The sequence below is a fragment of the Myotis yumanensis genome, unplaced genomic scaffold, assembly GCF_028538775.1.
Source record: "Myotis yumanensis isolate MYYU_CA2020_CCGP unplaced genomic scaffold, mMyoYum1.0.hap1 SCAF_18, whole genome shotgun sequence".
Classification (NCBI taxonomy): Eukaryota; Metazoa; Chordata; class Mammalia; order Chiroptera; family Vespertilionidae; genus Myotis; species Myotis yumanensis.
In genome coordinates this window covers 24,171,657-24,184,103 of record NW_027223769.1, presented here as the reverse complement: position 1 = coordinate 24,184,103, position 12,447 = coordinate 24,171,657, and the positions used below count along the sequence as shown (strand labels likewise).

Sequence of the window (12,447 nt, the reverse complement as noted above, 5' to 3'; positions counted from 1 at the left end):
ATGCAAATCGACTGAATGGCAGAATGACAAGTTGTTATGACGCACCCTGACCACCAGGGGTAAGACGCTGAATGCAAGAGCCGCCCCCTGGTGGTCAGTGCACTCCCATAGGGGGAGTGGTGCTCAGCCAGAAGCCAGGCTCACAGCTGGCGAGCCCAGCGGCAGTGGCAGGAGCTTCTCCTGCCTCCGTGGCAGTGCTAAGGACCCCTCGGGGGATGTCCAACAGCCAGCTTAGGTCTGCTCCTGCTAAGCTGGAAGGCGGACATCCCCCGAGGGGTCCCAACTGTGAGAGGGCACAGGCCGGGCTGAGGGACACCCTCCCCCGACAGTGCATGAATGTTGTGCACCGAGCCTCTGGTAGATAATAACAAGAGAAAAAATATCTATGGAGATGATTATGCTCTTAGGTTGGGATCCTCTAAGGAGCATTTACTATGAAGAAAATTAGAAAACATAAAGTGGACATTCCAAACAGAATCTTATTTTGGAATTTTAATGTTAACAAATGGTAGCTTCCCAGGTCAAAATCTTCTATGTATTAGGAAAACACTGAGGAGATATGACATGGAAATCAGGCCCAGCCACCCCATAAACTTAAGAGCTTGCTCTGTTGTGCAGAGATTTTGTTTTATATTTGTGATAACGGATAATGGATAACTGATGTCCAACCTCATGGGTAAGTGTCCAATCCTGTTCCTCACCCCCTTTTTGAATCCACTGGGAACTCTGAGAGCTCAGAGTTCACATCCCTGTGGAATGGACTGATGGGCTCTTTACTGGAAGACCCATTTCCTGTCTCTCCCCTTTCCCATCGGGCAGGATATGGACAGAGAAGTTAATGGATTTACTCCACTGATACTGTGTGGTACCAAATAGGACCCCAGCCACGAAGTCTCTGAGGTATACATAGATAGGAAGGCTAAGGAGAGATGGAAGTATTCCTTCTCCAGTGGTGGAATGTGCTAAACACACACACACACAGTTACTGAGTCTCTTTTCTAGACCTGAATAGAGCTATAAAGCTTTCTTGGCTTGAGCATGTCTGGGCACAGCTTGTGCTCACGTGTACATACCAGCAGAGAATAAGCAAGGTTCAGACATAAGCAGCCTTCAGTTAACATGGCTGAGGCTGGTGCCAATGGGGACAGAGCCTCCTCAAGGGGTCCAAGTAGACAGAAGACCCAGCGACAGGTTTCTCTGCTCTTGCTCAGATCTGACGAGGCGGTAGCCCAGTAAGTTCATGGTATCACCACAGACTTTCTGAAGTCGAGAAACCTTTTCATAAGGCAAGGACTGGCGCCAGGCCTGAGAGATACTGAGGGCATCCCTGGAATCCGTTTTGAAGGAGTGGCTACCCGTGCCCTTGCCTCGAGTGATATTGTGCACCCAGGCCTGGAGGTGTGGCAAGAATTTTAACCCTGCATATTCATACATTCGGGCAGTCTGGGCCAGGGGGTCCTGGACCACATCCTCATAGCGCATGAGCAGGTAGCGCTGCTTGAGGGCTTTGGGCAAGGTCTGAGCAGCCTTATAGATCTCCAGCTGGCTTTGACAGATAACCTGCATCACATAGTAGGGTTTGTCGTCCTCCTTGAGTTTCTGCTGCTCCTGTCCCATCACAATTTGGCTGTCAATCATGAGTTCATTTGTGGTGTGTTCTCTGGAACGGAACACCGCCCGGGGGTCCCGAACCAGGTGTATGATGTGCAGATTGAGGGAAGGGTCCCTCAGCAGCGGGTAGAGCACCTGCAGGTTGAAGAAGCGCACCTCCTTGAGCACCACGTGGCTGTAGTTGCGGCAGGCCTTCTCCACCATCTCAAAGGGCTGTTTGCTGCACAGGGTCTTGCAATGAGCCCTCGATATGATGGTATCCCGTGGGAAGGCGTTGCAGGCAGGCGGGGAACACAGAGCCCGGCTGGTTTCCCACTGGAACAGGCTGGACTGTATTCGGGGACCCGGTTTCATGTAGGCATCAAAGACGCTCATGTCACACAGAAAGATGGACCGTATCAGGTCCCGCACTGCCATATGCAAGTTCCTGGAGGTGCTTTGTGGGAAGGTCATCCAGACGTGCCAGGCAGGCTCCATCAGGTAGAAGACATCCGGGTGCTGTCCAAAAAGCTGCCCCACAAAAGAAGAGCCAGAGCGCCAGGAAGACAGGACCAGTACATGCATGGGCTTGGGCTCCTCCCTCGTAGACAGGGAGTTGAAGTTGTGGTTGTACAAATGGATGTATAGAATGAAGATGGCCATCTGGGAAACCAGGAACAACAACAGTGGCCTCATTTTGGGGGGCGGTACCATCGTGCTGAAGTGGAAGACCTTTAAGGAACAAGCAGAGGGGCTGTGATGGGCTGTTGTTTTGGTGTCTGCCTTCTCTTCCCTCCTCAGCCAAAGCCACCTTCTCCCCGGCCCCCACCAGTGAACAATGCAGAGAGCTGGAGCCTTCTTGCAACCAATTGCACAAATCCCCCTCAGAATCAATTCCTGTCTCTTGCAATCTGTGTGTCAATAAGCTCTATTTATTTTAGGCTCTTTACCTTCTCTCTCCTTGTCTTTCTTGTCCTTTGTGCTATCAAAAATTTCTAAACTCTGCCATATTTCATGATAGGGGAACAGCTCCACCCTAGCACCCTGGTGACATGCACATCTTCACTCAGGCCACTAGGCAAAGCTTAACTGCAGTCTGGCCCAAATTGTGGTTGAAAGCCCTAAGATTCCTTCAGAAACTAAGGGAGATAAGCTGGCTTATGAAGAACTACCATGAGGCCACCCTCTTTTCTTGAGATTGCCACCTTACCTTTCTTTATCTCAATGAAGCACAGTACTCGGTCCACTGAAGGTTATGGCTGCAAGCTACAAAGCTGCTTGGCTTTAGTTTGGAGTTATCTCCTCAGTGTCACGTGGTCCCCCTGATTTGGTCTCATCCTGTGGGACTAGGAACATGGGAGCTGACCCAGTGCTGACCTCACATTATGTGTAGGTAATAAATTATCTGAAGCTATTTAGGTAGAATTGTCTCTTTATAGCCAACTCTATAAAGTGTGGCGAGCCAACCTGAGCTGCAGTCATGCTACTGTGGCCTGTTAGGGACTTGCCACTTGGGGGATGCTGGGCCACTTGACACAACCTACTCAGGGCTGCCCAGTATGGTTGGGCATGTTGTGTGCTGGACAACCCTAGGGAATGCTATCTCATCAAGAATTTAAGATATTTATTATTTAAAAAATGTTCTGGTAGGTAACAGTAAACTAATTTTGTCTGACAGAATAAGTATATTAGATTGATTTGCTAGTTGTTAGATCCTATATAATAAATGGGTAATATGCAAATTGACCAAACGGTGGAATGACCGGTTACTATGATGCACACTGACCACCAGGGGGCAGATGCTCAATGCAGGAGCTGTCCCCTGGTGGTCAGTGCGCTCCCATAGGGTGAGCACTGCTGAGCCAGAAGCCAGGCTCAGCAGTGGTGGCAGGAGCCTCTCCCGTCTCCGTGGCAGCACTAAAGATGCCTAACTGACAGCTTAGGCCTGCTTCTATGGGACATCCCCTGAGGGCTCCCAGAATACGAGAGGGCACATGCTAGGCTGAGGGATCCCCTCCCCCCCACCCGAGTGCATGAATTTCGTGCACTAGGCCTCTAGTGTTAAATATTTAGAGAAGTGAATTTCACTTTGTGATTCTCTGTAAGGCTCATACAATCCTGAGCTACTCCTGTCACAGTCAGGGCTCGCTTTGTGTGAAAAGACCATGGTTCTCAGCGTCATGTTAGAATACTATTCCAAGGGAGATCTTAACCCTCTTCAGGGGTTAAGATGATTCTGGATCATTTTGAGTGACTTACTAACTATTAAGAGATAAGATAGCCTTGGCTGGTGTGACTCGGTTGGTTGGGTGTCATTCCATGCACCAAAAGGTTGCTAGTTTGATTCCCAGTCAGGGTGCATGCCAGGGATGCAAGCTTGATTCCCGGTGCGGGGTGTGCAGGAGGTAGCCGATTGACGTTCTGCTCTACATTGATGTTTCTCTTTCTCTCTCCCTCTCCCTTCCTATCTCTCTAAAAATCAATATTTTAAAAAGGAGCTAAAATAGCTTATTTCACAAAGGATAAAATATTAATAGTAGTGCTAATTTGCATATCACTATATAACCCAGAAGTTCTTCCTTCAAGCTTTAATAAAGAAGAGAAAATATATTTCTAGACAGTAACTGGAGCTGGATTCAGGGTTGCTATTTTCCTGGTGACAGGTCTTATCACAATTTTAAAAAAAAGTTTTTACTAGGTAATAGTCACATGGTTCAAATTGTTTCTAAAAATATCATTAAATATTGGGGGATCACTTCATGAATTATATAAATGTCAAAGCACTATGCTGTACACCTGAAACAAAAATAAAATCATACTGAATGTCAACTGTAATTGAAAAATTTAAAAAAACCCCACAATCAAATAAAACACACACACCAGTATACAAAAGAAGTATCATTATCATGGACATTAAACCCACAGATTGAGAATTTAAAAGAAGACTTCCTGAGATTCTGCAGGCCGAAAGTGACTAAGGGGATACTTGCCAGCCCACAGCTTGCCTGTCACTCGGTCTGTCACATACTGCACGGTAGGCAAGGGGAAATCCTGTGACAAGGAGCTGTGTCTGTGGAGGAGGCCTGGTCATAAATTAGGAAACTTCTAGAGCTATTTGTAAACACAGGTAAAGACATACTTTTTAAAGAGGCCACAGTATTGTCCTGGGGAAAAGAACACCTAAAACGTTGATCTGTTTCTGAAGCAGTAACCTCTTCTCTATTTACTAACAGCTAATATTTACCTATTAGCTGGTGTTTTGTCATCACTGTCAGTGAAAAGTCTACTAACACTGTCCTCCATCTGCCCATTTCTAAACTTGCTCCCAGATAGCAACTGAGTTCATTTATTAAGTCCTTTCAGTTGCTTTTTTTTAATACATAAGAAAATTCAAATGTATATGTGTTCTTCATTTTTCCTTCTTTATAATGCAAAAAGTAGCAAGTTAATCCACCCTCGCTACACCTCACTTTTTTAGCTTAACAGTATGTCTTGGAGAGCTTTCATGGCCATATGTAAAGTGTTTCCTCATTCTTTTCTACCAATAGAATAGAATAGAATACTATTGTGTGGATACACCACAGTTTATTTAACCAGTTTCCTCATTGATGGACTTTTGGGTTATTTGCCATTTCAAAAGCCTCAATAATGACCTTTATATTCACACATCATTACTCATGTATGTAAGCTAATTCCCCAGCAACAGAATTGCTAAGTCAAAGAGTGCTGATGTAAGTATCTTTGATATCTATTGCTCCTAAAGCCTTCATACTGGTCACAAACCATGCTGTAGGTCCTGAGTTCCAGAGATTCTAGGGAATGGAGTTCAGAGGAAGAATTGGGCAGCCACAGAGGTGACATTTGGAGTTTATAGTAGAGCATTCTTGGCCAGTTCATGGGCTTCCCATGGAAGTCCCCTGAACCTTCTGGGAAGTGTGCAGTGACCCAAGCCAAACCTTGTGTGTCGGTGGCACAGAAACCCCTCTCTATCATTCATTACAACAATGCGTTTCCTCCCTGTGTGCCAAAAGGAGCCAGCGAGGATCATCTCTCCTTGGTGGCCAAAAAGTGCTTTGCTATGTTCGAGGGAAATGCCAATGAGTGGTAATCCCTGTCTTGGTCCTTACTGTTAGAACAGGAACAGCGAAGGTGTGCTCCTAGTTCTTTTCAAATTGAGCCCAAGTGGAAATGATTAGACACTAGGCCATTATTGGTAATGCTCCTACCCCTTAAAGACTCAAGAGGTAACTTGAGCAAGAGATGTTCTCCCAAAGGCCATGTGAGCATGAGGAAAAGTTTGAAACAATGGAGCAAAAGAGAGGAAAGTGAAGAAGAGAAGAACTTGACCTGTGCACAGTTATAAGGAAACAGATAGAATTTTATAAGCAGGGCCTGTCATCAACTCAGGAAAAAGCTAACCTTTCCTTGGGATTAGACAAGTAAACGTTTCAAGTTACCCCTTTCCTCCCCATAATCCCAGCTTTGAGCCAACTTGGTGTCCTGAGCAGGACCTTCTGACTCTGTCCCCATATGTCCTCAGAAGTTAGTCGTTCTTGCTTCTCAGGAATTCCCATGGAAACCCTTTGACTTCTTTCTCTGTTGGTTTGTTTCTCCCATGGGCACTCTCCCTGGCCAGAAAGAAAATATGCTTTTGTCAAATGAGTTCCATCTTTTATCTCTGGGATCGAGGCAACATGACGGGCTGACCAGAACTGCTAGGGAATGCTTTAAGGTGCATCTTGGGCAAAGCTCATCTCTGCAGAGACTGTAATAAATGGTAGAGATGGACATTCTTTTTTCTTTAACCCGGGGATATGTTTTTTTATAGATTTGAGAGAGAGAGGAAGGGGGACAGAGAAAAACATTGATGTGAGAGAGAAACATTGGTCAGTTGCCTCTAGTACACACCCTGACCAGGATCAACCCGCAACCTGGGGATGTGCCCTGACCAGGAGTTGAACCCTCAGCCTTTTGGTGTACTGACGACGCTCCAACCCACTGAGCCACCTGGCCAGGTGAGAAGGACATTCTTGAGACCCTGGGAGAAGCGAGGTGACGTGGCTCCGGAAGAAAAGGGAACCGGCAATCTCTTCTAACCTAGCCACTACCTTTCCCCGATTGTTCTGCACTCATCTCCTCTGTAGTCCTTGACGTTAAAAAGCATTTTTAGGAAGTCTGTGACCTGCCTCCACCTCAGAGTCCCTGCTCCACCTTCCCAAGTGTTCTTTTCTGCCTGTTCAATTGCATGCTCGAATCCCGCCCTCCCTGTTGTCTGAATCCTAAATCTGCTCATCTCTAGCCTGGCTTTGCCAGTGGGTACTAGTAGCCTCTCTCTTCTGTTCCTCAGCTCTCCACATCAGCCACTGCTGCCCCAAACTACCTTTTTAACGTGCAAACCGGTCACTCCCCTCCTTAAAATTCTTCAACAAGCTGAAACCGGTTTGGCTCAGTGGATAGAGCGTCGGCCTGCGGACTGAAAGGTCCCAGGTTCGATTCCGGTCAAGGGCATGTACCTGGGTTGCAGGCACATCCCCAGTGGGAGATGTGCAGGAGGCAGCTGATCGATGTTTCTCTCTCATCGATGTTTCTAACTCTCTATCTCTCTCCTTTCCTCTCTGTAAAAAATCAATAAAATATATTTAAAAAAAAAATTCTTCAACAACTTTTGGGAGGAAGCAGAGTTTACCACCCCAATTTATGCCTTCTGGAATTTTGATTATTTTAAGTTAGTTATTTTTTTTAAGAAACAGAGACTCAGAAAGAACTTTTAGCCTTTGCCCTGATTGAATAAAATCATTCAGCTAGAAGACCTGCTTCAGGCCGGGAGCCTCTCATTGACAGATAGCTCTAGTTTGCTATAAACTAAGTATGATCAAAGTCCTCTCTGTGTCCCATTGTTAAAGATGTCCCAGCAAACATTTCTGTACTAAATGTTTGCTTTTACATCTTTTTTTTTATAGTGCTGTACGTATTTATTTAAAAAAAAAAGACACACCCATGCGTATAATTGGACCTGTGCAGTTCAATTCCATTTCAAGGGTCAACTGTATTTGTCTTTTTCCAACTGGCTTATTTGCTTAGCATAATGTTCTCACGGTTCATACATGTTGTCAGGATTTCATTCCTTTTATTTAGTTTTATTTTTTTAAATATATTTTTTATTGTCGATAGTATTACAGATATCTCTCATTCCCCCGCTTTCTCACCTTCCTCCCAGCCCCTACCCACCCTCACCATCCCACCCCCCGGGTCTTCACTACCCTATTGCCCATGTGCATGGGCTATGCATGTAAGTATGTAAGTTCTTTGGTTTATCTCTTCTGGTCCCCCCAACCAGTCTGTTCCATACCTCCATGCTTTGGGTCTTATTTTGTTGGTCAATTCATTCTGCTCATTAGAGTCCACAAATAAGTGAGATCATGTGGTATTTGTCTTTCTCAGACTGGCTTATTTCACTTAGCATAATATTTTCCAGGTCCATCCATGCTGTCCCAAAGGGTAAGAGAGCCCTCTTTTTTATAGCTGCATAGCATTCCATTAGTGTAATGTCCCACAGCTTTTTTATCCATTCATCTACTGATGGGCACTTGGGCTATTTCCAAATCTTAGCTATTGTAAATAACGCTGCTATGAACATAGTGGTGCATATATTCTTTCTGATTGGTGTTTCTGATTTCTTGAGATATATTCCCAGAAGTGGGATCACTGGGTCAAATGGAAGTTTCATTTTTTATTTTTTGAGGAAACTCCATACTGTTTTTTCATAGTGGCTGCATCAGTCTGCATTCCCACCAGCAGTGTACTAGTGCTCCCTTTTCTGCACATCCTGGCCAGCACTTGTTGTTTGTTTTCCCATCTTTATGTGAATTACCTTCCTGCCTTTTGAAGTCCTAACCACAACCCCTCCAGCTCCCTTTTCCTTAGCTCAAGATGGCGTATAAGCCTTAACTGCCCGATCTGTCTTTGGGCCTGGTACTCTTTTGGAACCCCCTATGAAAATGCGGTCATTTTCTCCTGTTAATCTCCCTCATGTTAATTTGATTATTAGTTCAGCCAGAATTTAAAAGTGTAGAAGGAAAAATTATTTTTCCTCCTCCACACTTTCTAACCCATACAGTATTATGTCAAAATCCCCAAGTCTTGTACCCAGGGTCCTTCATGATCTGATCTTTGGGTTACTCCCCTCCTTTTGGTGCCATAGGCTCCAGACTTTACTTTCAGTTCTTCCCAACTTGCCCTGTTGTTTAGAAGCCCCGAGACATTTGCAAGACTACTCCTCCCTCGAGATTGCCCACATAGCTGCTTTCTCCCTGAAAGTTATCTCCCTTCCTCTAAGATTTAGTTGTTCCCCAAACTTTCCATTAGCATCCACCTCTCACTCTATAGTAAACAGCTGTAGAGGAATGTCTCCCCGCTGGTGGTTGTAACTTAAGGGTAAAGTTTATGTCTCACGTTATTTACAGATACATAAAACTTACAAGTGATTAGGGTTCAATAAATACTTGTTGAATAAATAAATAGTTGACTGTGGGAAGAAGCATTTACTACAAAGCAGATAACCGAACAAGATGCATCAGAGACAGAAACTTGTCCTTTTCTAAAATGTACACGAGCCAAAACCGGTTTGGCTCGGTGGATAGAGCATCGGCCTGCGGACTGAAAGGTCCCAGGTTCGATTCTGTTCAAGGGCATGTACCTGGGTTGCGGGCACATCCCCAGTAGGAGATGTGCAGGAGGCAGCTGATCGATGTTTCTCTCTCATCGATGTTTCTAACTCTCTATCTCTCTCCCTTCCTCTCTGTAAAAAAACAATAAAATATATTTTAAAAAAAAATAAAAAATAAAAAAATAAAATAAAATAAAATGTACACGAATGTCTCTTTAGTACCAGTTACTAAAATTTAGGTGAGTCCATTGAGTATAGAGCACAGAACCAATAATGTCTTAATTGCATGAAGCAAGATACTAATACATACATCAGAGGCATAGGTTCAATCCAATATGGCACAGTTAACCTCACTCCAAAAACATAGTTTCTACACTGAGCATGTATTAATTAAAACTAGGGGGAAATGAACGTTATGTTAAGAAACATTTATTAATAAGAAATAAAAGCCCCCTTGCAGAGCAACAGAGTACTCAGATCACTTCTCTTGCCGTAACCAGCTCTGTTAGTAAAAGAAGAAGAAACCCTCAGTATATCCCATCATCACTGCCCCCCCTTTAAAAAAAATAATTTAAAAACATGTTGCCTCAGTGATGGGCAAGTGTTATCATCTTGGCACACAAAGGACACCCCATCATTGAAGAGTCATGAGAACTTTAGGATCTTGACACAGGGGTGGCGCCTATGTCAGGCACAGGGACCGTGAGGCACCAGATTGGCGACCCTCTTGAGCAGCCTGATTACAGAGGGCTGAGTTATAGATGTCCCCCAAATCGGTACCATGTAGCCTTTTAGAAACAAAATAAATCTGAGAGAAAAACAGACAGACATCAATTTTTGAGTCCTGTATTCCAGCCCATGGCACATTCCTAACTTAGATTCCCCAGTGAGATTATGCCTCTACAACCAGGAATTATAGATGGCAGAAGATATGTGCACAAATAGAGAAGAGAGGGAACAAACAGAGCAGAGCTGGGTTGAGGAAACCAACACCCACACATACAGCTGTAGGCCTGGGAAAGCTGTGGAGATAAGCACCCAGCACAGGAGGAGCACAGGGTGTCCATATGGTAACAGACTGTAACTAGACTGAAAGGACCAGGAAGACAGGAACTGGGTCCTGGCCATTGCTATGTCTCTAGTGCCAACAACAGTGCCTGGGACATAGAAGGTGCTCAAGAAACATCTGTTGAATGAATGAATGAATGAATGAACGAGCATTTGTAAAGCTTTTTTTACTGTTTAAAGTGCCCTCATTGACCTGGTTAGTAAGGAAGACGGAGGCCAGATATTTTTATTTTGCACATATAAAATATTTCAATTCTAGTTAGAAGTTCCAGACTTGTCCAAGGCTGTACAAGATAGAGATCTCTTCTACCTTGGTGGATGTGCTGGTCTCATAACTTAGTCTTATTTTCCGTGCTAATGGTGCTCCACAACTTTGAAAGCTCTTTTAGCCACAGACATAACACTAATCCAATGAGATATACTAGTATAGACACACCATTTTATTGCACTCTGCTTTATTGCACGTCACAAATACTGTGTTTTTTTATTGTTGTTCTTAATCCTCCTCATCAATTTTTTAGAGAGAGTGAAACGGAGGGAGGGAGGGAGGGAGAGAGAGAGAGAGAGAGAGAGAGAAAGAGAGCGAGGGAGGGGGGAGAGAGAGATATGTCTATGTGAGACACATGGATTGTTTGTGTCCTCCCCCCGCCCCCCACCCCGTACATTCCTCGACTCTGGGATCTGAGCCAGGATCCAACCTGCAATCTAGGTATGTGCTCTTGACTTGGAATCAAACCTATGATAAGTGCATGGACCAATGCTCTAACCTCTTATCAACACCAGCCAGGGACAGATGCTGCATTTTTTAAAAACCTAAGGCAAGACCTCCACCAGTAAAAAGATTACAGCTTGCTTTATTATGAGACTCTTGATTGCTGTGATCTGGAACAGAGCCCAAAATGTCTCTGAGGTACGACTGTATGGGACAGTGGTGGTCCACGTCCCCTTTTTTTTTACAATAAATAAACTGAACTTTGATGAATTGATTCAGTGGTGAAAATGCCCTGCCAGAACCAGAACCCAGGTCTTTTAGGTTCCAGGTCCCAGAATGTTCAATTATCACACTACCCTTCACCTAAGTTAGGGGAAACCTGCAGCTCCCTGCACCTCTGGTCTGCCACTCCCCAGCACCTGCACAGCGAAGCCGGAGGAGGTACGGAGACTTGACTTCCGAAGCAGAATCTGAACAAGTTAGATGCTTCAGGGGACTGGCTACAAAATACACATCAAAACAGCCCTGCTGGCATTCTAGGCTCTTTCAGACCCTCTTAGGGATGGAGCCATGTGGATGGAGGAGCTACTGGCAGGAGCTTGCGTTTTCTCTGGGTGATTCTCCAGGTGAGTCTTTGTCAGCTGCCCTCCCTTTACGTTATCACTGAACTCCCAGTTTAGCTGTCCCCGTGACCTGATACCCACTCCTATGGCCCTGGGATAAGGGCCCTGCTTTGGAGGTGTATACAGAAAAAAACTGTTCTTACCTTGTTACTGGCTTAAGCTTCCCCACTGCTTTAGAGGCTCGCTGCTAGCCAAGCCCTGCAGCTTTTCTCCTCTGACTCACTCTCTTCTCCGCTTCCTCCTCCTCCTCCTTGCATTTTGCATACCCAGCCCGTCTCAAAGGAAATTCCACTGCCCTCTCCTTCTGCCAAAGAAATGACCCACCTTCCAAGGCAGGGTTGAGAAAGCCTTCACTCCCAGGGAGCCTTAGGAGGCTCGAGGGGTGGGGAGACTGAGGTGGGCTGGCGATGGTCCTAGAATGTTCACTCCTGTAAGCAGCTGAAAGGTTAACGCCCTTAGGGCAGAGTGAAAACCAGAGGGCCACCCTGGAAAACTGGGAGCTGAGGTTGATAAGCAAATCACCCGATAGTTACAACCAAAATGCCCCAGAATATGAAACCTGTCTTCTATCTTAACCTTATCTCTTGCAAAAACAAAGGGTGGGGGGTGATGAGAAAGCCATGTCTGGATTGCATCTGACTGCTCACTCCATGTTATTAAGGGGGTTAACTTTTTTTTACTTCTATATCATATTTAACATTTCTGTCCTTCTTGCAGGAGGTAATAACTAGGTGTGTTACCTAAATGTAAAAACTGCATGTAGGGGAGGACATAGGAGCATTGGCATT

At 45.0% G+C, this 12,447-nt stretch overlaps 1 protein-coding gene across 2 annotated transcripts; it reads right to left on the bottom strand.

Annotated features, from left to right (window-relative positions):
- Positions 1-297: 297 nt before the first annotated feature.
- Positions 298-11,876, bottom strand: CHST4 (carbohydrate sulfotransferase 4). 2 transcript variants are annotated; one of them, XM_070397862.1, is made up of 2 exons: positions 11,803-11,876; positions 298-2,322 (listed from the first exon to the last, which is right to left on the bottom strand). In XM_070397862.1, exon 2 carries the CDS (start codon positions 2,302-2,304, stop codon positions 1,156-1,158), a length of 1,149 nt encoding a protein of 382 aa, XP_070253963.1. In that variant the 5' UTR covers positions 2,305-2,322; positions 11,803-11,876; the 3' UTR covers positions 298-1,155. The 2 variants fall into 2 exon arrangements, with proteins under 2 accessions (XP_070253963.1, XP_070253964.1); XM_070397863.1 differs by lacking the exon at positions 11,803-11,876 and adding an exon at positions 2,801-2,885.
- Between the last annotated feature and the right edge of the window lie 571 nt (positions 11,877-12,447).

What these genes read in the sequence shown, in the direction of transcription:
- CHST4 (XM_070397862.1), bottom strand. Translation starts at nt 2,304, where the DNA reads ATGGTACCGCCCCCCAAAATGAGGCCACTGTTGTTGTTCCTGGTTTCC.